Raw genomic sequence first — 27,155 nt, forward strand, 5'->3', positions numbered from 1 at the left:
GCTATCTTCATTTGTATTGACCAACCTTTGAGCAAGAAATTGTTGATATCCTTTTGCCTAGCATCCTAGCATCCTAGTTATATAAGGAAAAGGTACTCATAAAAAAAAATTATCATAGGAAGGGATGATTACTCTTTTCTGTTGCCAGCCACCCCATGTCCTGAAGTTGGACAGAGTTCATTAACGTCGTAGAATGGTCAAAATGCACAAAATCAGTGTTTCAGCTAAAAGATATCAACTAAAATCCTAATGATTTTCTTTATTCCCTGTTTTGAGACATTACAGGACCTGTCCTTCTAATTATTAAACTATTTGCTTGCAGGTGAAACGATAGTGTCTCCAGGATCTAGGCAAGGGTTGATCCCCCTAGTCATTCCTCTGGCGCAAAATCTTTCAGGTAGCATATGTAGTTTGTTTTAAAAGTGAGTACTTTGTGTCTAGGGCTAGCAACTCATGAAGCATCATCAGTTTCTTTTCTTTTTAAATGATGGAACTATTGGTCTGAATAAGGTGATGTTACTGGGTTGCTGAGGTGGCCAACAGCCCCACCAGGGTAAGAGACTGTAACTGTGGTCGACATTAGAAAGTTAATTGTAGTCTTACCCCTTAAATTATCTGCAACTCTTTGCTATTCATCACAGGATGGAGATGCCGGTTGTTGAAGTCCGCAAGCATGGCGTGTGGCTATTAGCTAAGAATGTAATCCACTGAGCTGCAAGATTCACTTTATCCATAAACATATTGGTCACCATGTTGTCTCCAGCATCTCAGGGTTATACACTTCTTCTTATCGGTACTATGTGCATGCAAAGCAGTCCATGAATTGAGCTCTTGGTCTTCCCCTTTACCATAATTGTTTGCAGTTGGTGAAAGAAGCTTAGCTTTTTTAGCTTCTGCAAAACAGGTTGATCAGTATATACATAGGATTCTTGTTGAAGAAGATGCCAATTCACAGAAGAGTAGTGATGAACTTTACCATGCTTCATCTGAGGCTGGTAAGGAACTTTACAACAAAGGTGATTTTGCAAAATCTCCGATGAAGAATATTGAGGCATATCTTTTGAAAAAGGTAACCAAATAAGAAAGTAAGTTAGCATTCACTTTACACTGAATGCATTTGATTCATTTTTTGCTTTTTTGTCGCTTTCCAGGTTGGTATGTTTCCAGATGTCTTAGAGCGCAAGGTGACTCGCCACTTTGACGAGGGGGATGAAGTCGGTTTCTCCCAATTTGTTCTTTTATTTCCTTTTTTTTTTCTTTCATATTGTCTGTCAATGGCATCAATGTGAACATCATAATCCTGTGTGCAAGGTTTCAGCCATGGTGACTGGAGAGTTCTATACAAAGAAAGATCTCTTTCCAGGATTTGGACGCCCTTTTGCCTTTTATGCAGAGATCTTACTAAGGTCTGTTAATTCTACTTTATTCTCATGCTACTTTCCTATTCTCTCTCTCTCTGTCTCTCTCTCTCTCTATAGAAATACTTTCACATTTGGCAGAGTTGGACGGGCCTCGGAAGCTAAAGATGCTGCCAGGGTGGCTCTGAAATCGCCATGGTGGACTTTAGGCTGCGCATATGAGGTGTGCCTATTCATTATTATAAATTCATTCTGTTTTAGTGCCTCTCGTGCTCATTGTGAGAATGTCAGGTGGTTCAGGAAGTCGCTCAAATAGCACAGTGGGAGGATGAACAAATAGAGTACATCAAAGAAAAAGTGTCGGAAGAGGGAAAACAAGAGGATATCAAGAAGGGCAAGGCACCTGCCCAGGTATCTCGGGTTGCATAGTTCATCCATCTCCAGGAAGAAAAGAATTACTGATTGTAGAAAGAGATTCCTGTTTGATTCATCGATTTCAAAACCTAAGGAGTAAGCAATACTTTTCATTGTAATGCAGGTCTCTTTGGACGAGGCTGCTTTCTTGCTAGACTTAGCTTCTGTTGAGGGGACCTGGTCTGACTATCTCGAGCGAATCGCCGAATGTTACAAGGAAGCTGGACTTGATGAGATAGCCAGGTTCATTCTATACCGGGATTGAGAACGCGCTGGACTAGGATCATGACATCTTTCATCGACCCAACGAAGCCGTGATCTTTTGGATTCAAAGGTGGGTTTGACTGCGAGAAAATGTCGATGGTGATGCATATCGGGCCTCAAACCCAGGGAAAGAGTGAGGAATAATTTGAAGCGATCCTAGCATTTCCTGGTGAGGGGTTGGATCAGATGCAGACTCATTCCGGGGAGTCAATTTCTTACATGTTTCTGAAGCAGGGGTTGATGTATGTCTTCCATTTGATTCTTTGAGTGAATGTAAAGGCTGATCTAACCGGCGAGGCTAGTCTTGTAGATTTGATGTTTTCTGTGCAATGAGCAGGCGAGTCCTGTCCTGTGAGATTCCGCTGTCAAAGTTGATACTTTGCGATTGGCCTCCATTCATAGCCTAGCGCTCCACCAGTAGTGTAGTTTGGTGGTGCATATGATTCTATAAAGCACAAACAACTAGGGGCATCTATATCCATAATTCGATCGTGACATGACTTGCCCTTTTTATCCGGAATTGCCTCCATTTTCAATACATGTCTCCATCGACGTGCACTTCACTATCCGGGCAAAGCGGGGACGGTGCGGAAAATTAGTGAGACGATCATTTGCATTCATAAATGACCAAAGTATCGGGCAAACTAAAAAGTACTTACTTCATACGCCTTATGCGTTACATTTATTCGCGAATCGTTAGCGATTCAAATTTAAACCGTTTAACGGTTTAATAATGTGAACTCACATATAAGGCAAATGAATTAATTATTACGATTATCTACTTGACGATATCTTCTTTTTCAAGCGATGTTTCCTTCCGTTTGATGAATTTTCGTAATTACCGCCATCTACTGAAATTACTATATTTTCGTATGCGTCGGATGTTCAAGATAACGGCACCGGAAAATTTCAAAAAATAGAATTAATGCGAAGCAGGGGCAGGGTAAATACTAGTTTAGCTTCATCGATGAAAATAGAGAGGTACAAGGGATAGTTTCATAAAAAAAAAAAAAAAAAGACTTATGTTTTCTAAAATGATATTCGATGGTTAAATTCATTTTTCTAAAATGGTACAGAATATTTCATAATTCCTCGATAAGGCAAGTTTGCTTTTCCCCATCCATTTTCGATGCGAAATCCCGAACGTGCCCCTGGCGTCCACGCGTTGCCATGGAGAAAAAAACTCGGGAAACCGCCTCTCCTTTTTTAAATCGACGCGGCTTTAGATAACGAGAGACGCGAGTTTTTAAAGAGCAACAACCCCGGCGGGACGATACCGTAAATTAACCCTTCGGTCCAGGGGCAGAATCGGGACGCCAGGGAAAGAACCTCCTCAATCACCTCCTCCCCCCATCTCCACCATTTTCCTGGCTGCAGGGGGCGAGGCCGCGAGCTCTGTCTCTCCATCACCGAAGAAGAAGAAGAAGATCAAACCCTCCCGATCCCTTCCCTTCCCCCCCCCCCCCCCCCCGAATTCCGCATGGAGATCTCGCCGGCGGCGCCCCCACCGCGCGACGGCGGCCCGGCCCTCGCCGCCTCCTCCGCGGCCGCGGCCGCTGCTGCAGCCTCGTCCTCCCCCGGCCTTGACTCGGCCCCGCGGCCGGAGCAGCCCGCGCCCGCGCCGGAGCAAGCGCGGCGCCCCAAGTACGACGACGAGGAGGAGGAGGAGGACGTGTGCCGGATCTGCAGGAACCCCGGCGAGGCCGACAACCCGCTGCGGTACCCGTGCGCCTGCAGCGGGAGCATCAAGTTCGTGCATCAGGAATGCCTCCTCCAGTGGCTCGACCATAGCAATGCTCGGCAGTGCGAGGTTGGTTCGTTCGCGCGCACCTCGATCATCATTTTGTCGAGAGAAGAGAGTTGCCGGAATTCGTTCGGACTCTCCTTTCGTATTTCCGTTTCGATAAAATTTAGGGCGTCTTCTGTAGTTTTGGCTCGTTTCGTTTTTTGACTGGGAAGGGCCAGAATTCGTTGTATTCTTAATTCGTATTTCCTTTCTGATAGAATTAGGGTTTCTTCAGTAGTCATGGATCGCTTCGTTTTTTTGACTGATGAGACCATGCGTTTAATGGAACCTGTGTCTATATATGTGCCGTTCTTGGACGTAAAATATTTATTTATTTTGAGATTCTTTAGTGAATTTGACTTTGTCATGCTTCGAACCCAATAACCCCTGATGCGTTTAACCAGTAATTGGTAGTTTCTCTGAAGATCAATTGCGAACAAATCTTCTGAAGGCATTCTTTTAGACATGACTAGTTGCTTTCATTCTCTTTTTTTTTCCTTTTTGGGGAGGGGAGGGGAGAGGAGGAGTAATTGTGCCGGCTATGAAATGATGGGTATTGGTCCGGTGAATTTTGCGTATTGTTTCGGGTAATTATAACTTATTTGAGTCATTTTTTCATTAATGATATAGCGGTTGCTTAGTGAATGGATACATGAGTAAGCTAAATAGGCAGGTGATACTTTGGTAAGCTACTGCAACGATTCGTGTTAACTTGTCGTTTTTCATTAATGATCTTAGAGGTGGCTTGGCGGATGGATACATGTTGGTTAGCTTCTGCTATTATCCACTCCTGTTTAGCCAGTTTCTTCTCAGTGGGTACTAGTGGCTATCCTTTGTCATCACTCATTTGTAGTTGGGATGATTTTTGTGCATAAAAATGTATGATTTGCAGCAAAAAAACTTCCGCTTGTTATGGTGTAGGATTATTCAAATTTAGGTATTGAGAATGTGGGAAGAGTGGTTCTGGACAAGATTGAGCGTATTAAATTTTATTGTGCTACCTATTTCTACCGCAGCTGTCCAATTCTGATTGCTGGGCCCAACAGTTTTCGTCGTTGTATCTTCCTATTGATCCTTGGGGTGGCTGGATTTTTTTGGTGGTGAGTATTTATCATTTATCTGATTTATTGCAGGTGTGCAAGCATGCATTTGCCTTCTCACCTGTCTATGCAGAGAATGCTCCAGCAAGGCTTCCTTTTCAGGAGTTTGTGGTTGGGATGGCTATGAAAGCTTGCCATGTTCTGCAATTCTTTTTGCGCCTTACTTTTGTCCTTTCTGTTTGGCTCCTCATAATTCCCTTCATTACATTTTGGATATGGCGGTTGGCCTTTGTGAGGAGTTTTAATGAAGCTCAGAGATTGTTTCTCAGTCACTTGTCAACAACAGTTATTCTCACTGATTGCCTGCATGGATTCCTGCTTTCTGCAAGTATTGTGTTTATATTTCTTGGAGCAACTTCTTTGAGGGATTACTTCAGGCATTTAAGAGAGCTCGGAGGTCAAGATGCTGAGAGGGATGACGAAGGGGACAGAAATGGTGCCAGGGCTGCAAGAAGACCTGTTGCACCACCTAATAGGAATTTGGCTGGTGATGCTAATGGTGAAGAAGCTAATGGTGCCCAAGGAATTGCTGGTGCTGGTCAAATCATTAGAAGAAATGCAGAAAATGTTGCAGCTCGATGGGAGATGCAGGCAGCTCGTCTCGAAGCTCATGTCGAGCAAATGTTTGATGGTCTTGATGATGCTGATGGTGCAGAAGATGTGCCCTTCGATGAATTGGTTGGCATGCAGGGTCCAGTTTTTCACTTGGTTGAAAATGCATTCACAGTAAGTCTCTTTTCTGCTCGGGTTATTTCCAATCTTTGCTGTCTGTGGCTGAGCTGAAGAAGTTTTGTTGTCTTTATGCTCCTTCTTTTGTTCCTTTCTTTTGCTTAATTCCCATATTGACTCATTGGATTTCTTCCTCTGCAGGTTTTGGCAAGCAACATGATTTTCCTTGGTGTCATAATCTTTGTCCCCTTCTCTTTAGGTCGGGTCACGCTCTATTACTTATCATGGCTTCTTGCTAATGGCCCAGTATTGTCGAAAGTCATGCCACTCACAGATTCAGCTCTATCCTTGGCAAATATTACATTGAAGAATGCGTTAACTGCTGTTACAAAACTTGTCTTCCGAGGGTCAAAGTGACAGTCTAGTTGGCCAGGTTGCAGAGGTATTGAGTGCAAACACAAGTGGATTAAATGAAATCTCCAGCAACATAAGCTCAAATCTCTCTGGGATCTCTTGAAAGCAGCTCCCATTGGAACATCAAGGCTCTCTGATGTCACCACCCTTGCTATTGGATATTTGGTGATCTTTTCTGCAGTGTTGTGCTATCTTGGGATTGTTCTTTTGATTCGGTACACCAAGGGTGAGCCATTGACCAACCGGAGGTTCTACGGTATTGCCTCAATAGCAGAGACAATTCCATCTCTTCTTCGGCAGTTCTTGGCTGCTATGAGGCATTTGATGACAATGATCAAGGTTGCTTTTCTTCTAGTAATCGAACTTGGGGTATTCCCATTGATGTGTGGATGGTGGCTTGATGTTTGCACAATAAGAATGTTTGGGAAGTCGATGTCAAATAGAGTTCAATTCTTTTCACTTTCCCCTCTAGCAAGCTCATTGGTTCATTGGGTTGTGGGAATAGTTTACATGCTTCAGATAAGCATTTTCGTCAGCCTTCTCAGAGGGGTATGCACCTTTCTCCTACTTTCTTGATTGCTTAGTCATTCTATACGTTGTAAATGTTACCGCATAGCTTTTCTGTTCATCTCTTTAATTTTTTCTTTTGGATATGTCTATCAGGTTCTGCGTAATGGGGTTTTGTACTTCCTTCGAGATCCTGCCGATCCAAACTATAATCCATTCCGCGATCTCATTGATGACCCCGTCCACAAGCATGCTCGCAGGGTTTTGCTGTCAGTGGCTGTTTATGGTAGTTTAATTGTGATGCTGGTGTTTTTACCGGTGAAGCTTGCTATGCGGATAGCACCCTCCATCTTTCCTCTTGATATATCGTGAGATTGTCTCCTTACCTATATTTGCAGTTTGAGGTTTCTGTGTCATCTACTTTGCCAACACTTACAACTTACATGTTATCTTGCAGAGTATCTGATCCATTTACCGAAATCCCTGCTGACATGCTTCTCTTTCAAATCTGTATTCCATTTGCAATTGAGCATTTTAAGTTGCGGTCAACTATCAAATCCCTCCTTCACTATTGGTTTACAGCTGTTGGCTGGGCCCTGGGCTTGACCGATTTCTTACTACCTAGACCCGATGACAATGGCACCCCGGAAACTGTTAATGGAGAGCCTGCAAGGCAGGATCGAATGCAGGTAGTTCCACATGGCGGACATGATAGAGCTATGGCAGTTGCCAATGATATTAATGATGTTGTGGAAGAGTATGATCCCGATGAGCAATCTGACTCTGAGTAGTTTATATTATATTCTGCAACTTTGATGCACATGCTTGGAAGGGTCATATATTTGGCACCACGGAATCTCTCTCTCTCTCTCTCTCTCTCTCTCTCTCTGTGCACAGGACTCTCGTCCTACTTTTTGGACAAGCTTTTTTCTTGGGTAAGTGTACTAAAAGTGCTAAAACTTGTCACAAAAATGCAATTGAGCCCTAGAGCTTTCAAAAAGTGCAATCAACTTTTAAAACTTGTCAAATTTGTGCAATCGAGTCCCTTCCATTAACTCGGTCAAACTTGACAAATGAAAATCGCTAACAAGTTTTAGGACTTGATTGCACTTTTTGATAGTTTTAGGGCTCAATTTCACTTTTGTGACATGTTGTAGGACTTCCAGCACACTTATCCATTTTTTCTTCTCTCTATTCTTCAAAGAATTTCATAGCTCTCAGTTTTTTGGTGTTGCTTAAAGCCATATGTCATGTCTTCTCCGGTTTTATGGATTATATGATTACCAAATCTTTCTGAATACAAGCAAAAACTTCAGTTGGATGACATGTCATTTCTATATATTGTAGCAGGTACAGCTTTGTCCTCCGCATTGTCCTCTTGTTGATGGTGGCATGGATGACATTACTTATCTTCAACTCAGCATTAATCATAGTGCCTGTTTCACTTGGACGAAAATTGTTCAATGCGATTCCCCTTCTCCCAATAACTCATGGGATCAAGTGCAACGGTATGTGGTTAGTTCAAGTTGTTTTAGCTGTGATTCGTATCTTTAGATAAAGATTGATGATTTTGTTTTAACTGATATTCCATTGTTTGTAGATCTATATGCTTTCATTATCGGTAGCTACGTTATTTGGACTGGGATTGCGGGATCAAGATATACAGTTGAGCACATTAGGAGCAGGAGAGCTGCTATTTTGCTTGGTCAAATCTGGAAGTGCAGTTGTATTGTCTTCAAGAGTTCTGCTCTACTTTCGTTATGGGTGAGAAGCATTCTCTTCTTTGCCTGTAATGTTTAGTTTCCCTAGAGATAGCTATCAAGGGATGTTGCATCACTGATTTCTGCAATTATCATGCAGATTTTTGTCATTCCAGTGTTGATTGGCTTGCTCTTTGAACTTTTGGTTATTGTGCCTATGAGAGTGCCTACAGATGAGAGTCCTGTTTTCCTCTTGTATCAAGATTGGGCTCTTGGACTTATCTTCCTGAAGATCTGGACTAGACTGGTAAGTGTCTTATTTTGATTTAGAGGGACGAGTGTAAGCTGGTAATTCTTCATTGGAATATACTGTCTCCTCTTGCATACTTGGTAGTATGAAGGGGGAAAGGCAGCTTGGTTGCTCCTGCATACAAGCTTCCTTCTCCTATTTGACTAATCTTTTTATATGTCCCCAGTGCATTTATTATTCCACATTACCAATATAGCTATCTCACTAGAGTGTAGAGAGATCAAAGTGGTGGTTTGACAACGAGATCTTTTTTACTTGGGGAATAACTTGTCTTCTGTAGTACTTCCATTTTCTGTTATTATGTGACACTGGAGCTTTTAAGTCACTATGCAGGGTGGTTATGAAACAAAGTCAGGCATAAAAAACTTTACAGTCTTTAACAGTTTGGGGTGTTTTTATTATTATCTCCAGCTGAGGATTCTAGATATTGCTATTATATGTCTGTAACATATCAATTCTTCGGGTCATGCCATCTATTAATTGACTTTGGGAATCCCATCAATAATGAGTATCCATTTAAATCCCATACTGCTTCTGTAGGTCATGTTGGATCATATGATGCCATTTGTTGATGAGAGTTGGCGGTTAAAGTTTGAAAGGGTGAGAGAGGATGGTTTCTCCCGGCTGCAGGGGCTTTGGGTGCTTCGTGAGATCGTTCTACCAATCATGATGAAGCTTCTGACTGCTCTTTGTGTACCTTACGTTTTGGCAAGGGGGGTGTTTCCAGTGTTTGGATACCCTCTAGTGGTTAATTCTGCTGTCTATCGGTTTGCGTGGCTGGGATGCCTTGGCTTGAGCGTAGTATGCTTCTGCGCCAAGAGGTTCCATGTCTGGTTCACTAACCTTCACAACTCCATAAGGGATGATAGGTACCTGATTGGGCGCCGGCTGCATAACTTTGGAGAGGACACTGAAGTTAAGAAGCAAAATGAGACAGAGGCATCAGCAGATTCCCCAACCACTAGCTTGCCAGGAACTGGTTTGGTTCATCGGGACATGGAAGTCGATGTGGGATTGAGGCTGAGGCGTGTTAACTGACGGTGATGCTTGAAAAAGGGAATTGAGGAGGTTTTGGTCCTATGTATTTAAATGTTGGTGCCTTGCTGTGTGCACCCTTTCCCTTTTATTGCTCGTGAAAGTTCTAACGCAAGGGTCAGGCTTATGTTACTTTAGCTAGTAGAATCGTTAGGATCTTATACATGTGTAGCACATAATTCTGTTGAAACTCAGCATCTTTGATTGCCAGGGAATGCAACTCATATGTTTTACCCAGTATGTGTTCATTGTGGCTACCGATCATGTGGCAACTAATGGCATACCGTCTTAAGTGGCGTCGTAAATGTGCCCAGGCCAAACCTTTTGTTTTGCCGTCGTGTGTTAAATGTGGTTACGCTTTTGCGATTATCGCAGCTAATTTAAAAGTTTGCGAAAGTAAAACAGTGGCGTCAATTATCGTTACCATGAACGACATGCTTAATTGCATACCCCGTTATAATAAGAACCTGGCACATTGCACACGGAGGATGCTCCCCTGGAGATGATTTGAGATAGGTGATCATCATGTAATGAGACTAACCAGCAAAAACATGCTTCCACAGACTATGCTCTCGTTAGGGTTGAGCATGATTTCAAGTTTTACCTGAAACCTCGGAGCCCATGAAATTTATCCAGTTCTAGATTTTAAAGTATGCAAATTAGGTTCCAATTTTAAAATATTGAAAAACTTGTTTTGATGGATAGATTTCAAGTTGAGTTGATGGAATTTAAAATCTAGAATCTAAAATAATAAGTTAGAATGTTTTTCTTATCTATATTTTCACGTAATTCTACGGTATTCCATAACATTTATCATTTGATAATGAATGTAAAACGCGAAATCACTACTTGAACTTCCCCTCAAACTTTTACTTTATTAATCTATTATATTTTTTCGTTCGTCTAAATACAAAGAAATGATGTTTATTAAAGATGCTAATTCACTACAATCAATAAATAATAATGACAATACCTCAATAGATCCTGAAATCAACCATGAAACCTATACCAAGATAAGTTTAATGTTTCGAGAAATATAGGATAAATTCTAGGTTTCAACAAATGAGCAAGTGAGGCACCTATTCAAATAGATACATTCCAAGTTATAAGTTAAATCTGTACGGAATTTGAAACCTCTCACCATGATAACATGCCCATCAATGGATGACAATCACTCACACATAGAAACATTATAGAATAATTTAGGTGCAACTATCCAGTATTCGCTCGAGATGTGTATAGTCGAACCTGCCTACTTCGAGCCGACAATGCACTATAACGAAGTGAGGTAACTCGCTAAAAATGCCCTACTGTTTTGGCTTTAGATGATAGCCAAACCAACTGCAAATGACAAAAAGAACCAATTGGGAATGGAGATCATTGTATGTACGCAGGATAAATCAAGCAAAACAAAGCGTGCAATCACACTCATAAAATCAAATCTCAAGCCAAAAATAAGAGCGAAATAATCTTCTAGGTCTTTCCCAACTCCTCAAACTCCCGGAGGATACGCCCACATAGCAAACCCTATATCTGCCTACCAAAGGAACTCAATCAGTCTCAAAGCCATAAATAGAACAGCCACGAAATCCAGCGTCCCAAAATGCGCAAGCTTGTCTCCAGCACTCAGTTAACGAGGTTGTCGTTCAGAGAAAGAGATGTCAGCTGATCGACGGCGCCACTAGCCTGTTGCTGCGCAACACTCCTAAGGACCTCCATTGCTTCAGCTACTTTTGCTTTCAGGGCATCTGGAGACTCCAGCAAATGCAGGACCTCAGTCTGATCCATTTCCAGAAGCATGCCAGTGACTTTGGCTGCCGCATCAGGCTCCAGCTGTTCCACCAGCGGATAAAGACTCTCACCCAGCATCTGCAAGAGTTTCCCCCACACATGATTAATAACAAGTCCAGAGTCATTTTAGTGGACACGTGAAGAGATATTTCACCCTAAAATCCTCCGACATGAGCTTCTGAGTGGTCACAGAAAATTCACCGAGACATTCAAAGAATCTTACCACCTAGCACTCATCGATTCAACAAAGCAATGATATATGTATTTTTGTTTTCTGGCCCACTAACGCTCAATACAGTATTAAGAGGATGTACCCATCCTTAGATCTGTGGTTAGGTGGGGACAGGGAGAACAGGAAAAGCGTAAAACGTTGGTTAATTTAAGGCATCATAGCTCCTACCGTTCTCTGCTGATCTGGACTAGCATTTGCTAGGGCCGAAGCCAGAGCTGTTATGGGAAGAGGCTGAGAAATTGGTGTATCACGTAGTGGCATTCCACCCATGTCATATGGCATAGGCATCATTCCTCCTGCCACACCAGGCACTGACATATCAGGCAACCCACGTCCAGTAGGGTATCGATAAACACGTCCCCTCGGAAGCATCTGTCATTCAAATATAGCATAAAAAGCTTAAAATGCATGCTCAAAATATGTATTAGAGGAAACATCAAAGCAAAAACACCAACCTGCTGTTGCATCATTGGGACTGGCTGTTGGGATTGCTGAACAACTCCTGCACGTCTCCCACCTGGTCGCTGACCTTGCTGCCCCTGCTGATGAACCATAAGGCACCAGGAAATTTGGCATGGGACCTGCACCAGGTCTCATACCGGGAACAAGCTGCTGTTGATACCCGAACCCAGGCTAACCAAAAAGGAAAAAAAGGTAACCACAATATTAATGGTTGAAGACTTGGAGTAAAGCAAAGAGCTATTGACCATTGTTAACCAGAGGAACTAGCACATAACAAAATGTAATCTCCCACCGCGTGCCTGGAGAAAACTAAATATAGGAGAAACTTACCTGGGGAGGCATGACAGCAGGAGGGGCTTGACCATAGAACAGCTGTTGGCCAATACCTGGTCCTCCAGGTGGATAAAATGGCATGCGAGGAGCAATAGTGGGTGCCATTGCAACTGGCCTCATTTGAGAAAATTGAGCCTGCACAACACATCAGATGCCCATCATATTCCAGGACCTTCACCAATACTACATACTCCAAAAATTTTAAGAAATTGCAGGACATCAAAAGAAGCACACCTGCAACCTGGCTCGTCTGTCTTCTTTTCTTTGTGCATGTGCAACATACAGAGGCTTGCTGACAACCATTTTGCCAAGCATCTCAGAGAGCTAATTAACAAAGGAGAAAGAAACCAGGTGGTTAAGAAAAGAACCATCATCTTCTAGGAAATTTTATAAATGCAAATCTGAATGGACAAGTAATTACTTACAGCTCTGGCTGCCTCTTCAGGAGTCGAGAAAGCAACAATCCTGATCCTCTACTAATGCCATTAGGATCTCGCATAACCTGTTGAAATGAGAAGCACCGCCAACAAAATGAAATCAACAACATGCCCAAAATAAAGAAATATGAAGGTCGATACTGGGCACATAACTTTCAGCACAGATTAGAAAATGCCGAGTAGAGATGAGAATAACCTTGCACGATGTAATGTTACCAAATGGAGAGAACAGCTCCTTAAGCTTCTCATCGTCTATGCTATCATCTAAATTCTTTATATACAGTTCGCCCCTTGAAGTTTATCAGCTGCTTCCTTCATACTCTGCTCAAATCGAAGCTTCAGTTCAACTTCCCTTTCAGATTTCTTTTGAGCTTTCCCAACATACCATTCCTTATCATCAAATTTCTTCCCATTTAGAGCCTCAACTGATCTAGCAGCATCATCTGCATTCTCAAAGTTCACAAAACCAAAACATTTGGATTTACCATCCGGATCCCTCATCACCACAACACTAGTAATTGGTCCATATTCGCCAAAAGCTGTTTTCAACTCTTCTTCAGTTGTCGACTCTGATAGGTTTTTCACATACACATTGTTAAATTTTGTCTTATCCTTAGCACTCTCTCTTTCCTGCTTTCGAAGGAAGGGTCCCACATACACTTGCTTGTCATTCAATAGCATGCCATTCAGCTTCTCTATAGCTTTCTGGGAAGATTCCTCATTTTCATATTGTACAAAGCCATAGCCTTTAGACTGACCCGAAGAATCTGTAGCAACTTTGCAAGAGAGGATAGTCCCAAAAGTAGAAAATGTATCATATAATGCTTTCTGGTCAATTCCCTTGTCCAAATTCTACAAAATCAAAATACAGGCAAAATGGTTGACTAGCTAATACGTAAATCGAAGATACGTGAAAGCTGGAAAGAGAAACCAGTGTAAAAGAATAAACAGCAGACCGGTTTACCTTGATAAATATATTTCCAGCTCCACTTTTACGGTTACTAGGATCGCGCTGAGAATACATTATCCGAATTGACTTCTCATTAAGAGGAGTATAGTTCAGAAGCTCCATAGCCCGAGCAGCTGTTGCAAAAAAAATTTTAGCACATTGTAGAGAAAATAGAGAGGAAAAGTAGGAAACAAGAATGCCAGCTGAAATAACAAAATATGAAAGAAATTTATGGTGTCAATTGAATTACTAATGGTGACCCATAGGTTCAACATGTTTAATGACATCCTGCACGATTGCCACAGGACAACCCCGCACATCTCTGACCAGTAAAGACTAAAAGAAAAACTAAAAGTTCCTCTGGAAAGCAACTTAGACGAAGCAAAAAACAATAGCTTACTACAAAAAACTTTGACATGAGGGGTCAAAACAACTAGACAATAATGGGAACAATCAAGTTTCAAGGTAGGCAGGACCAGCTGTCCTTCCACCTCAATTTACCAGAGGCACATCCGACAATTCCCAGAAAAAATAACAACAGAGAAGAAACCTCTGTTTATCAGAAACCAAAAACTCAATTACTTAAGATAGTTGTTTATTCAACTGAGAGCACGCATGATAAAATATCCAGTCATTCCTAATCTAGCTAAAGGAAGACGCCTAATCCCTTTTCCGAAACTCCAAATTATGCAGAACATGTCAATCCACAAGAACAAAAAGGAAAAACTTTAAAAAAAAATAATAATAATTGAACAAGGCATGTGCAAGCTTGATTACAAAAGGCTTAAATAAGAAGGAACAAAAACAAACAACAATTTCTTCAATGCATGTAAATTTCTCGCAAGGTCAGGGCAGGACACCATAAACGAATTGCTTGGTCCAGAAACAGCTGATCACCCTCTACAACCAAAACAAGCAATCCAAAATCCACACAGTACGGATTTTATTTATTGTCATGACTTGAGAAAAAAAAAACAAAGTATAACCAAAATAAAAAAATTAGATGTTCATCAAGTAATCTTAACATCACGACATTAGAGGTCGGAGAAGACACCAAAAGTTGCAGTCCGGCCCATTTAAGCACTCGTACAAAAGGCGATATCTACTCAAGCTACAGCATTTATGGCGACGAAAACCGAAACGTTCGACCGAATAACATCATCAGGTGGGTAAAACCCTACTCAATCGTCGATGATACCAAGGCGAAAATCTCCGCAACAACGCAGAAAAGAAAGCATCTCATACCCACGAAAGAACGACAAAACCCCAATAAACTCCTGAAATCGGACAGGCAGCAATTACTTTTCCAGCGACGAAAAAGATATCGAATTCGCAACTAACCATCCACAGGGTTGCTGTAATTGACGTAGCCATAGCCCAGGGATCGCCGGGTGGTCAGGTCCCGGCAGACGCGGACCGACACCACCTGGCCGACCTGGTTGAACAGATCGTAGAGCTGCGAATCGGTGACGTTGAAGTCCAGATCCCCGACGTAGAGCGACGTCGTCGCGTACTGGTTCGGCCCCGCGTTCACTCCGGGCATCGCATTCTGAGGCTGAACCTGAACCTGCGCCATTCTTCTTCTCCCGAACCTACAAAAATCTCCCTTTTTTTTTTTGCCCTTTTCTCTGTACCTGAAAACCTTTGAAAGAACCAAAAAAAAAACCCTCTTTTTTTTTGTGGCTTTTTTTTCAGATACTCTTTCTTCCCTCTCCTCTGATTATTCGGATGCAAAACCCTAGGAAGACGACGATAAAAGAGGATAACGATACAAAGGGGGGAAACCCGGAAATGCACGCGAAATGTTCGACGAAAGGGCTCCCGGGAAAACGGAAGGGACAAAAAAGGCTGTTTCTTTTTGGGGTTTTCGTTCGGTGGGTAGAGGAAACAAAATGGAGGAGAGGGAACGAAAGAGGAGGGCCGGGGCGGGGATAGATAACCGCCGGCAGCGACGGCGGGCGGCGGGCGGCGGCGGCGGCGGAGGTAGAGAGAGAGAGCTAGAGAGAGAGAGGGGGATGGATTGTAAAGGAGGGCAGCAATGAGACTGCTCTGAAAGAGGAGTGACGTTTGGAGGCTGTGACTGATCATATACCCACCACCACCTCCCCTCTCTCTCTCTCTCTAGGGTTTCCTCTCATCATCCGATCCTTACCCTCCAATCTGGGCCGTTGATCTCCTGTCCATGCTTTGTGCCCGGTCTTTTTTATTTTTTTTCCCCAAAATAATAAAATAAACAACTTTTCTTTTTTGTTTTTTTTGCTCTTTTATCTTTTTCGAAAGATAAGTCAGGTCGCGGAAGTTAACCTAATGCCGAGGGAAATATAGGGGGGGAAATGGGGGTCGGTGACGTCATTAATTTTCTTTTCCAAATAAAAAATAGATAGTTTTTTTTCCCTCTGTTTTCCTAGGAGGTAGAAATAGTCATACCGCGGAATTGATGCCGAGGGACGTAGGGAAAAATTGATCGGTGACGTATTAATGTCAATTTTCTAAATAAAAGATAAGTAATTATTTTTTCCTCTTTTTCCAGATAGGGAGAAATAGTCATGCCGTGGAACGGTGGAAGTTAACTTAATGCCGAGGGAAATAGGACGAAATCGATCGGTGACGTCATGAATTTCCTTTCTTCCTAAGTTTTAGTTTTTCTAATGTTATGTTTTTTTTCCCTTTCCCAGAACATGGGCACTTGGGCAGCATATCCTTTTCGGATAGTTAGATGACCAATATACAAATTATAACCAATGTGTTCAACTTGGGTTTTAGTTAATCATTTTCTTTTTTGGTCGGCGTTAGTTATTCTTTTTAATCAAGCCATACATAGAAGATGACTTATATTCACGAAAATATCTCTCTTTTTTCACTAAAATTGATGCCCTTCGAAAATTTTTATGCTTTTTGCAAAATAATTTCTCCTTGTTTTTTTCATTTTGTATTCTTGACGTTAATAGGATAAGATCTCATACAGTTGAATGTCTTTCGCTATGCAACAATACCTTTTTTATTTACCAAATAACTCGTTTGTAAATGACTTTATCTAATGGTCTTTAGTCAAAATGAGTGACCTACAACTTTTGAATATGATAACTATGAGATAGATGTAATTATTACAGTTCATATTTTTCAATCTATATGTCTTGAAACTTGCTCCTTCAATATCATTCAACTCTCTCTTTAAGAGAGCATCATCCACAAATTCTTCGGTAACTTCCAACTCCTCCTTATGCCGATGCAAAAGTTATAACGAGTTTTTACACAAATTTGGAAAATCCACATAAAACAAATTTAAAAAACATGTAAGAAGAACATATGATAAACACAAACTATGGCGATCTAGCATTATTCACTAAAGGAAGGCGAAAAGTACGTTTAAAACAAGAAGAAACAGAGGAAAAAATTGCTTGATTGTTGACAGGAGCAGATTTGGCTATGTCAAGCTCCTAATACAATAAGAATCTTCTCGACTTAGGCGAGCTCTCTCTTCCCAAGTGGGGGTAGTTTCCCTCAAATCCTAATTCGTTCCCAGAAATTTGGTTTTCTGGATCAATCCGCTCCATCTCGTTTCTTCCCCTGAAGTGATCTTTGTCCAAGTGGACTTGGGCATGATCTTATCCTTAACCCCTTAAATCCTTGTCTGTAAGTTCCAGCTGTACTACGGTTCGACCCTAGGCCTTACGCTCTGCCCCTCTGCGTTGCCGGGTCTTTCTTCCATCTCGGAAGCTGATCATGGAGGAAGACGAGGTCGAGGCGATGCAATCTGACGGTTCTCTACAAACGTTTAGGTAATCTTTGGTCGGATTAAAAAATAGCATTTCTAGATGAAGTAGGATCCCTAAAAAAATAAAGGAATGCCGGCTTGCTCCTTTTAGAAAGACATGGAAAGTAGACAATGCGATTGTTGGGTCTCTGGACAATGGCGTTTATGCTATAATAACGTTAAGAACAGCAGTAGAAAAGGACAGAATTCTTCAGATAGGCCCTTGGTCTTCCTCCAGTCACTTCGTCATTCACCAACAAAAGGTTTTGCTATCTAGAGAAATGGGAAAGCTCGAGTGACTTAGGATGCATTTGGTAACTTTTTTATCTAAAAATTGTTTTAGGGAATAAAAATAAATAAAAAATTATTCTATTTCGAGAAACAATTTTTGAACAAAAGAACGTGTTTAGTAACTGCACAAAATTTATGTTCCTGGAATAGAAAAAGAACAGAAACATATTTGATAAATTTATATAATGTTTTTGTTTTTTTAATTTTTTAAATTTTTTAAATTTTAAATTTTTTTAAAATTTTTTAAATTTTAAATTTTTTTTAATTTTTTTTTCTTTTTTTCTTCCTTTTAGCCGATTGCGGGCCTCGGCCATGGTCGACGACCAGCCGACGAGGGCCAGTGACCTCGCCCAGCCATGGCGAAGCTCGCTGGGCCCCGACGATGCTTTGGCGAGGTTGTCGGCCCCCGACGATGCTTCGGCAAGGTCGCCGGCCAAAGAAAAAAGAAGAAGAAAAGAAAGAGAAGAAAAAAATATGAGAAAGAAAAATTGTTTTTCGGAAGTGTTCCCGAGAACAAAAAAACAAATTTTTTCTACTTCTTGTTTCTGTTTCTGTTTCAAACCTATTCCCGGGAATAAAAGTGTAAATAAACGCATTTCTATTCTTTTTTTGTTTTCCGAAACAAAAAAATATAAATTGTATTCCGAAGAATAAAAAAAAAACATAAACAAACAGGCCCTTAGGATCTAGCCAACTCCCTTCAACTTAGGACTATTTCATGAAGTGGAGGAAAAAAAAATTGGGTGGATTTTGAGTACGAGAGGAAGCCTTATTTCTGCAATGCTTGTGGCAAAACAGGGCACTGCTCAAGATTCTATTAATAACTCGCTTTTTATGAGAATAAAACGGAGGAATGCCTCTATGGACACTGGTTAAAAGCTAAAGCTAAAGATACAGTTCATTTTGGAAACAATTCTGTGGAAAGCTATGAGAGGATGACGTGGAAGAGAAATTCATCCCTAAGGCCCTGCAGGATACCGTCCATATTTCATCTTACACCATGGATTTCCATAAGGTGGCACCTAAGCAAAACACAGCTCAACAACAGAAAGGAAATGAGACATGGCTAAAGGGAAAGAGTCCCACAAAACAATGAACAATAGAACCTTTTCAATTGCGATTCAGACTGTGTCTCCAGTGCCGTCTGGGCAATGAGCACCTCTAGCATTGTAATCTACAGCTGAGTTTGAAAAGAAGAAAAGTAAAGATTCCAAGTCCCTTTCGAACAAAAAGAAAGATGTTTGCAGTCCTTGTGCAAACTCAGGAGGCACATCAGAATGTTCTAGATGAGTCAAAGCTGTGGGAAGCACCAATTCAAGTGATAGCGGAAGCAAGCGAGGACTTTGGTGTCTAATCTGAATAAGCCACTAAACTAAATATGAGGCTTATATTCTGGAACTGTTAGGGATTAGACATATTTTTGACCGTCCAAGCACTACAAGCTCTTATGACTCAAGAAAGGCCCGGTGTTCTTTTCTTGATGGACGTTAAGAGCCAAGATCAAATTATCCATAAAATAAAGAGGGCACTTCAATTTTAGGATTGTGTTATATGGAATCAAATGGGAATAGCAAGGAGATAGAAATTCTTTTGGAATGAAGAGGTTTCCTCAACTACCAAGTCCTTTTCTGAATATTTTATAAATGTAGCGTGTCTTGTTGAGGACAAAAAGGCAGATAAGAGTCACCTTTGTTCATGCCCAATCAATATTTCACAAAAGGGCGTTATTGTAGGACCAACCACATAATATTAGTCTCTCCAATTACCTACCATTGTTATGTATTTGTGACTTTATTGAGATTTTTTATCATTGAAAGAAGGTAGAAAAATATGATGGCTGAAAATATAAGCTCAATGTATTCAAGGATTTCCTAAACTCTCGTACCTTAATGGGTATGGAAAGTAAAGGTTCTGCTTTTACGTGGGCAAATAATAGAGATAGGAAAACTTTTATTAAAAATAGATTGAATAGAGTTTTATGCATTAGGAATTGGAGAATCATTTTCCCAAGGAGGAAGCTTTTGCACTACTAGCTATTGGGCTAGATAAATATCCCATTGTGCTGGCCTTCTCTCAAGAATTAGTTAAGAGGAGAAAGGAATTCATATTCGAGACACATAGCTAAAAATGAAGAATATGGACAGCTTGTCAAGAATACTCGGCAGTCGGCACTCTCTAGAATCGAAAAATGTGGATTTATCAAAAAAATTACTTGCCATTAAAAAGGTCTTATCATTTTGAAGTAAAGGAAAAAAAAATGCAAACGCGCGAAAGTATAATAGTGCAGGTAATTACTAATTCTCTAACCATAACCCACAATAGAAATAATAGTGCAACTCCTTAAAAAGGAGGTAGAGAAGAGATGGCGGCAGAAGAAGATATATTGGAGGATGTTCATCTAGAATTTACTAGTTAACGTGGGGGAAGAAAACACCAAATGCTTCGATGCCACCACAATTTAGAGAAGGTAGAGGAACAATATTTCCTTGCTAAGGGACTCAAACGGGTTCGAGACTTGAAGTAGTTGAAACAGGAAACAATGCATTTCTTCATAGAGTTATGTAGTTCTGTGGGCCCCAGACAATTGTGTCCTATTTTGGAGTGTTGTCCTCCTTTAGTTAGAAAGGAGACGAATTGGGTTTTGATTGTGAAAATCACTCTAAAGAAAGCAATGAAGGCTACTTGTCAATAGAGATCTACCAAAGCACTAGGGTCTCATGGCTTAAGTGGGCAATTCTATCATCAGAACTATGAGGAATTCCAGCAAACAGTTCTTAAAGAAGTGAAGATTTTTCTTGATTTAGGGAAGCTCAATCATGAGTTGAATAGAACACATTTTGGTCTTATGCCACAAACTCCAAACCCACAAAAGTTGGACCAATTCTGACCCAAAGGTTTGTGTAATTTTGCCGACATGATCATTTGAAGATCCTAGCTAAAAGATTGAAAGTTGGTTACCAGAATTAATTTCTGAGAGGCCAAAGTGTTTTTTGTAAGTGGAAGAAACATCCGGGATAATATTTTGGTAGTCTAAAAAGCATTACATGAGCTCTTTTTTTGAAAGAGGAAAAGCAAGGTCCAAGTGGTGCTTAAATTGGAAATGGGGAAAAGTTCCTGTGTGAAAGAAGATAAATGGCTTCTTAGAAGAGTCATGGGGGGTCCAGGAGATGGAAACAAACGTCAAAAAGTCATTGATCTAATAGACATGAATTAAAGAGAATGAAAGGTACTTATAATATGTTTGAGGAGCAACTAATTAGCGACATTCTTACAATTCAGAAATGACTTGACTGGAAGGATGACATGATAGTATGGACTAACACAAAATTTGGCATTTTTCAGTGAACAGTGGCTATAATAGATTAAGGGAAGATTTTTTAAGAACAGAGTCAGATTGCAGATTGTAGCTTCAACATCGTACCAGACCCCTGGACAGGGATTTGGAAGGCTAACACATCTCCCAAAATCAAGTTTTCTCGTATAGGGAATGTGCCAAAATGCATTACCTTGGATAAACTATTTAGGAGTAGCATAGCTGAAGGAAATACCTGTGACCCGTGATATCAGCAACCGAAAACGATATGAGTACTTGTTTCTACTCTGCCCTTGGACATATGATGTTTGGTCAAATCATGCCTCTGCAGATCAAGATTTCAGGTCAAGGACTCACCAGAGTCGAAGATTGGCTACTGAGATTCAAACATACCTCAATAAGTTTTGATTTATTCACGGTGGTGCATAGGCACATCTGGAAAGCCAGAAATAATATCATCTTCCGCAAGCAAAAACCTTACCCAGAGCAAATCATAGGCTTTGGTTTGTCCATGCATAGTATTTAGCCTACGGACTCAAATGGAGAAATAAAAAAAGCTCTGAAGGCGACGACTTACCTCAGACGTGGAAGAGCCGAGAAAGAAACTGCCCAAAATCTGTGGCCCATTGCAATAGAGAGTTAAATAAGGTGAGGACTGGGCTATAAAAGCCCAAAGAATGAAGGCCTTACCTCCAAATTGGCTGTTCAATCCCCCTGAAGCCCTTTAGACCTTACTTTGCTTTGAATGTTCTATGATGTATTTGCACTTTGAACAAGTAATTGACAAGTCTTTTTTTTTTTTTTGGTTAAAAAAAAGACATTAAACTTGCACTTAACAAAAATATTATGTTTGTTCGTAGAGAGTAGAAAGGAAGAGAAAGAGCTGTAAAAATATAATCATGTTTGGATGGAAGGAAAGAGACAAAGAAAATCCATTAGGAGAGATTAAGAGGAATTGGTCCGGTCAATTTCATTTATAAGTTTCTCTTAATCTCTCCAAATATTAAGAAATTTATAAAAATTAGAGTATTACTTAACTAAAAAATTTCGTTTCTCATGTATACCCTTATCTTATAATTTTTCTTTAAATGCTTAGGATAATATTTATATCATAATGCAATATTTCTTCCATTTCTTTACCCTCATTAGCATGCCCACAACATCTTAATTCATTCGAAACATTTCTCTTATTTATTCTCATAATGATGTAAATCCTGGTAATAATCAAATTTGCAAAGGACGAGAATAAAAATTAGACAGTTCACATTGAACTCGTAGCACAATCAGATCTACTTCCAGAGCACCTGATATTTCACCCTGAATGACATATAATCTCAGTGGAAGGTAAAATTAGAGAGGGAGAGGAAGAGAGAGGGAGAGAGAAAATTGATGGAGAAAGGCCAAGAGAACGAAAAGCAGAGCCTTCAATCACCACCACATATTTTGGCCACCACCACCACCACCACCCAACCAACAAAGATGGCACCATCACATTATGGTGAAGGTCCACCGCCTCCAATCCTCGCAGGACCCTTGATTTTTGGCGCGTCACGGTTGCCGTCTTTCCCTTTTCGGTCAAATCTTCAGTTAACATCACCATTCAGCTTCCGACATTTTCTCGGGAAAATTCGCAGCATCTGTTTCCTCTACGGAACCCTCATGAACTTTCGTCCGAAGCCTCCTCTGTTTTCTCTCTGAATTTTCGTTGCCACTCCCTCTCGAGTCTCTCACGTCTCTCTGTTTCATCAAATCCTCTGTTTTGGGTCGATACAGATTGATGTTATCCATCCATAAGCTGCAGAGAAATTGGTGAAAAAAATGGGATCTCTTTCTTTCGCAAGTTCTCTCCACTCCACGCAGCTTTCAGTCGTTAACTCGTTTTCTAACAAAAACTGTGAAGTGCCCCGTTCTTGCCTCGCTTATTATCGCTGCAATAGAAGGTCTTTTGATTTTCATGGTGGTAGTCTCTCGAGAAGGCGATATCGCCAGTCTGTCACCGTTGCAGCTGCGGGAGCAAGTGTGACAAACTCTGTACCTGTAAGTTTGGTTGGATTCTCTCCTTTTTCATTTTTGTTTTTGCTCTTTACCTTTTGGAGATTTTTTTTTTTTTGGGGGGGGGGGGGGGGGGGGGGGAGGGGGGGGAGGGGCGCAGATGGATTTATTGTTGGCCTGCTTTGTGTTATCACTGAGGGAGAAGTCGCATGAACTGATGAAATTCATGCATTTGGTTTCTTAATTCTTTAATAAATCCTTCATAGAAACTGTCGTAGGATGTGTTTTCTTATATGGTGGAGAAAAGGGTGATTTGTCACTATTAAGTTTTGACTCTTTCTAGTTTTAGATTACCTTTGCATAAACGGAAATATGTTCTCAACAGTTGTTCGGTTTCGTGGTTACAGCCGAGAAATGGGTCATACACCGTCGGCGATTTTATGACAAGGAAAGAAGATTTACATGTTGTCAAGGCCACAACAACTGTAGATGAAGGTATGTTTGAGCATCACGTTTGTGTGGGTTGTCATTTCGTGAATTACATGTTGATTTATGGATACTTGTTACCAAACCATTACAGCTCTAGAGATGCTTGTGGAGAAGAGAATAACCGGCTTCCCTGTGATTGATGATGACTGGAATTTGGTAATTTTCAGTATCTCTTCACCTTAATAAGCCGTATTAAGGATTTGTTTCCTAAACAATCGCAAATTGATTGATTTACTCAATTTTCACTCTAGTGGTTTGCTGACTATAGGGTAGAGTTCTGTCAGGCCATTCATAGCTTAAGTGATTCTGATGCTGCTTTCTTTAAATGACATCAACCTATCATCTCTGCAATATGTGGGTTATGCTCTGATACCATTGATTCTCTACATAATGATATTCGAGCTACAGGGACGGGCCCATGGGAATAGTCTGCAGTAATTCCTTTTTTAGCTCATCTTCATTGAATAACCAACTGAGACCGACAATTTTTCACTTTAATGATGTGGGATGAACTTTGTTTAGTCAGTGACTTTTGTGCTAATCCTGTAGCCTCGATAACCCTGCACAGTGCAAACAGAGGATTATCTCCAACGTTCATGTGTTAATTATGTTTACTAAGATGGAAAAGGAGGTTAATACAACTTTAGTTTCCCTGATGGTGTTTGCCTCTAACATGGATGATTTGTACTTGCAATTAGTAAATTATTTCAACGCCATTAAGATAACAAAATCTTCTTGTTCATATTGCATCATTTGGATCCCTTTTTAATTTATCTTAACTTGAGAATCCTAGTGATTTACATTCTCTGTGAAACTGAACAAAGATAATCTGTGGCAGGTTGGTGTTGTTTCAGATTATGACCTTTTGGCACTTGATTCTATATCAGGTATTGTACATTGCATGGATGACTCCGTATAAAATTTCCATTTTTGCTTAGGATATTTCACTTGCACCATGATTTCCTAGCAGGTAAAATGAGAGTTAAGTAAGTCAACTAACTCATCATATAAAAAACTTTTTAAAACAACTCAGCTTTCTTTTGATTCTTTCTTTTGACTGTATGATTCAAGTATGTGGCACACTTTCATCGTCAGTGTGATACCTTAACCATTTAGGTCTAAATGATCATTTTAGCTAACTTTCCCTCTCTTTTCATCGAATCATGCAAATCTTTGTTTGAGTCTCTCTTATCTACCATATAAGAAAAAAGAGAGACGCTTCTTTTGGTTGTACCATCATCCCTTTTTAAACAGATCTGACACTTCCATTCTGGTGCTAGAATGAAGCTGGTCTTTCATCTTGCATCATTGAGTTTTTCAGCCTACGGCCTTGTGCTTGATCATTTTAGCAGGCTTCCATAGCACTAATAGTCTACTACACTACATCTTTTGGTGATTATCCTTCTTCTGTGTACCAGGTGGTGCTCAAGGGGATGCAAACATTTTCCCTGATGTCGATAGTTCTTGGAAAGTATGTAGGAGGTCTTCCATTCTATTCTTTTCTTGGCTATTGACTGTTTAATCTGTTTTCTGTTCCATGGGAATCTAAATTTGCATATTGCCGTTTATCCTTCCACTGGTTCTGGATATCCGAGCAGGCTTTCAACAGGATACAGCGATTGTTAAGTAAGACTCACGGAAAAGTTGTCGGTGACTTGATGACACCTGCACCACTTGTTGTTCGGGAAACTACCAATTTGGAAGATGCTGCAAGGTATTGTTTTTGTCCTAGTAATGCTAGATGTCTATATGGGATTTCAATGAACTTAGTTTGTTCATATGAACTCCGAAGTGCTAGTAATTGGAGGGTGAAAGCACCGAACTCTTTGTTTCTCAAAATTGTCCATTAGTAGTAATAATCTTACTCTCCTAAAGTGCTCATAGTTTGGGGTGAAAGAACTAAACGCCTGTTTTTTTTTTTTTTTTTTTTTTTCTGTCACGGGAAAAATTTTATGTTTCTAAAATGTTTATAATCGATGATGAAATAACTGAACGCTTCTGTTTCCTAAACTTTTTCCATATGAACATTTACGTGCTCCTTAAGTGCTCATAATTCGGGGATGATTAGAACTAGCAGTTTTCCTTTTTTATGAGTCTCCATTCTCCACTGGGAGTAAGGTTACCTTTAAATATTTTCTGCCACAGTCGGTAGTTCTATCTTGCTCATATGTTCTCAATGCAGATATTTTAGTCTCTACCTTGCGTTAAGACAAGTTTCCTTCGAGATTAAGTGTTATCCAAATTATGCTTATGTAGTGATAATGCTATTGAAATGCACACAGTCTCTGCTTTGAAAGTTTTTTGTCTAATAAAGTTGGGGCCATCATTGGTGCTGGTTTATAATGATAGGTTATTGCTGGAAACGAAATACCATCGATTGCCGGTGGTAGATGGCTATGGCAAATTGGTGAGTTAATTCTTTCTGGATACTTTGGACGTGTGCTTAGTGTTTCCTATTCATGGACGATTTTCCTATGTTTCAGATTGGAATCATAACAAGGGGAAATGTGGTCAGGGCTGCCCTGCAGATAAAGCGTGCGAACGAGCATTCTTCTTGATTTTCAGTAATTAAAGCATTACATACTAATGCGGAAATGGGAAATTTTTTTGTCCGACCTGATTCTAGTAGATGAGAAGGGTGTGCAAGTACACGAATTCATGCCCCACGCGAAACAGGCAAAGTATTGATGAGAGTTGATTGTTTGGCATCCAAACTATTGGAAAATTTTCCAGGACATGGCATGACAGAAACAGTGCACCTGTTATGTCCTGTTAGTTGTTTATAGGATTTGATCTTATTGATCCAGCTGGTAAGTCTAGGATTGAGTCCGCTGACAGAAACGGTGCATCTGTTGCCAAATAATTGTCCCAGGCTTTCTCGTACTTAGAATGCTGCATGACACTTGGGCTAAAATGGTCGGTGCGATTAAGCATACTAGAACTGATGAGCATCATTCTCTTGTTCTGTATGTAAGATACTGCTGCTCTTTGGTATGGCAATGGCTGCTTTTGTGCGTATGAGTGTTTCAGAACATGATGGTATCAGATACCGTGCTGCTTTGATTTATCATTAGGATTTTCATCATATCCGTGGCTTTTCAGCTCCTACACGACTTTTATCAAGCGAAGCGAATCAAGCTAGGATTAAAATGCAGTTCCGATGTGCGTTACTGCTTCACATATGGAAAAACAACTTGACTTGGTGAGTTACTAACACCAAAACATGAAAGCGACTAAGTTGAAATTGGCAAGGTATGTGAAAATTTATCATCATCAATTGAAATGTCGCCAGTCATATTTGAAATATTTGCTATCCCGGTTCGCACTTTCTTGACTCATTTCCAACTAGATGATTTATAAATTTGCGATTCCTAGGCTTTTAGAGAAAATTACCAATCAAACAATGAAAGTCAATAACTCGAGATTACCACCATATACGAAAAATTACAATTAAATCATCTTTGAAATGACCAGTGAAATCTGAAAAAAAAAGAAAAAGGGATTCTTGTTTACATTTTCGAGACTTACTTTCAAGTGGATGAATGATATATTCAT

The 27,155-nt window shown here is 40.4% G+C and overlaps 4 protein-coding genes across 4 annotated transcripts; 3 read left to right on the forward strand and 1 right to left on the reverse strand.

Annotated features, from left to right (window-relative positions):
• Positions 1-322: 322 nt before the first annotated feature.
• LOC139881657 (protein IN CHLOROPLAST ATPASE BIOGENESIS, chloroplastic-like) lies at positions 323-2,037 on the forward strand (the record flags this gene model as incomplete). Its single annotated transcript, XM_071866103.1, has 9 exons — positions 323-397; positions 511-553; positions 642-699; positions 905-1,069; positions 1,152-1,214; positions 1,312-1,406; positions 1,500-1,581; positions 1,659-1,769; positions 1,897-2,037. Coding segments are annotated over 9 exons (833 nt in total), but the record flags the coding sequence as incomplete, so codon positions are not given.
• A 1,479-nt stretch (positions 2,038-3,516) lies between these two features.
• Positions 3,517-9,560, forward strand: LOC139881658 (probable E3 ubiquitin ligase SUD1). Its single transcript, XM_071866104.1, is given in 11 exon segments — positions 3,517-3,846; positions 4,956-5,648; positions 5,793-5,981; positions 5,983-6,084; positions 6,087-6,554; positions 6,669-6,880; positions 6,970-7,299; positions 7,863-8,020; positions 8,113-8,276; positions 8,373-8,519; positions 9,063-9,560. Coding segments are annotated over 11 exon segments (3,291 nt in total).
• Positions 9,561-11,183: 1,623 nt separating this feature from the next.
• On the reverse strand, positions 11,184-15,337 carry LOC139881656 (polyadenylate-binding protein 2-like). Its single transcript, XM_071866102.1, is given in 12 exon segments — positions 11,184-11,426; positions 11,749-11,952; positions 12,036-12,134; positions 12,136-12,213; positions 12,373-12,510; positions 12,610-12,699; positions 12,801-12,838; positions 12,841-12,877; positions 13,009-13,094; positions 13,097-13,664; positions 13,777-13,895; positions 15,103-15,337. Coding segments are annotated over 12 exon segments (1,935 nt in total).
• A 7,600-nt stretch (positions 15,338-22,937) lies between these two features.
• Positions 22,938-26,158, forward strand: LOC139881659 (CBS domain-containing protein CBSX2, chloroplastic-like). Its single transcript, XM_071866105.1, has 8 exons — positions 22,938-23,156; positions 23,519-23,606; positions 23,692-23,756; positions 24,439-24,487; positions 25,019-25,071; positions 25,199-25,314; positions 25,950-26,007; positions 26,084-26,158. The coding sequence occupies exons 1-8, from the start codon at positions 22,938-22,940 to the stop codon at positions 26,156-26,158; spliced, it is 723 nt and encodes a 240-aa protein (XP_071722206.1).
• Positions 26,159-27,155: the final 997 nt, after the last annotated feature.

The sequence above is a fragment of the Rutidosis leptorrhynchoides genome, unplaced genomic scaffold (assembly GCF_046630445.1).
Source record: "Rutidosis leptorrhynchoides isolate AG116_Rl617_1_P2 unplaced genomic scaffold, CSIRO_AGI_Rlap_v1 contig180, whole genome shotgun sequence".
Lineage (NCBI taxonomy): Eukaryota > Viridiplantae > Streptophyta > Magnoliopsida > Asterales > Asteraceae > Rutidosis > Rutidosis leptorrhynchoides.

Bases quoted from the DNA above. Each gene is read 5' to 3' on its own strand.
- LOC139881659 (XM_071866105.1), top strand. From the start codon at position 22,938: ATGGGATCTCTTTCTTTCGCAAGTTCTCTCCACTCCACGCAGCTTTCA. The intron at 23,607-23,691 runs GTATGTTTGAGC...AAACCATTACAG, and splicing joins CACAACAACTGTAGATGAAG to CTCTAGAGATGCTTGTGGAG. The intron at 25,315-25,949 runs GTATTGTTTTTG...TTATAATGATAG, and splicing joins AATTTGGAAGATGCTGCAAG to GTTATTGCTGGAAACGAAAT.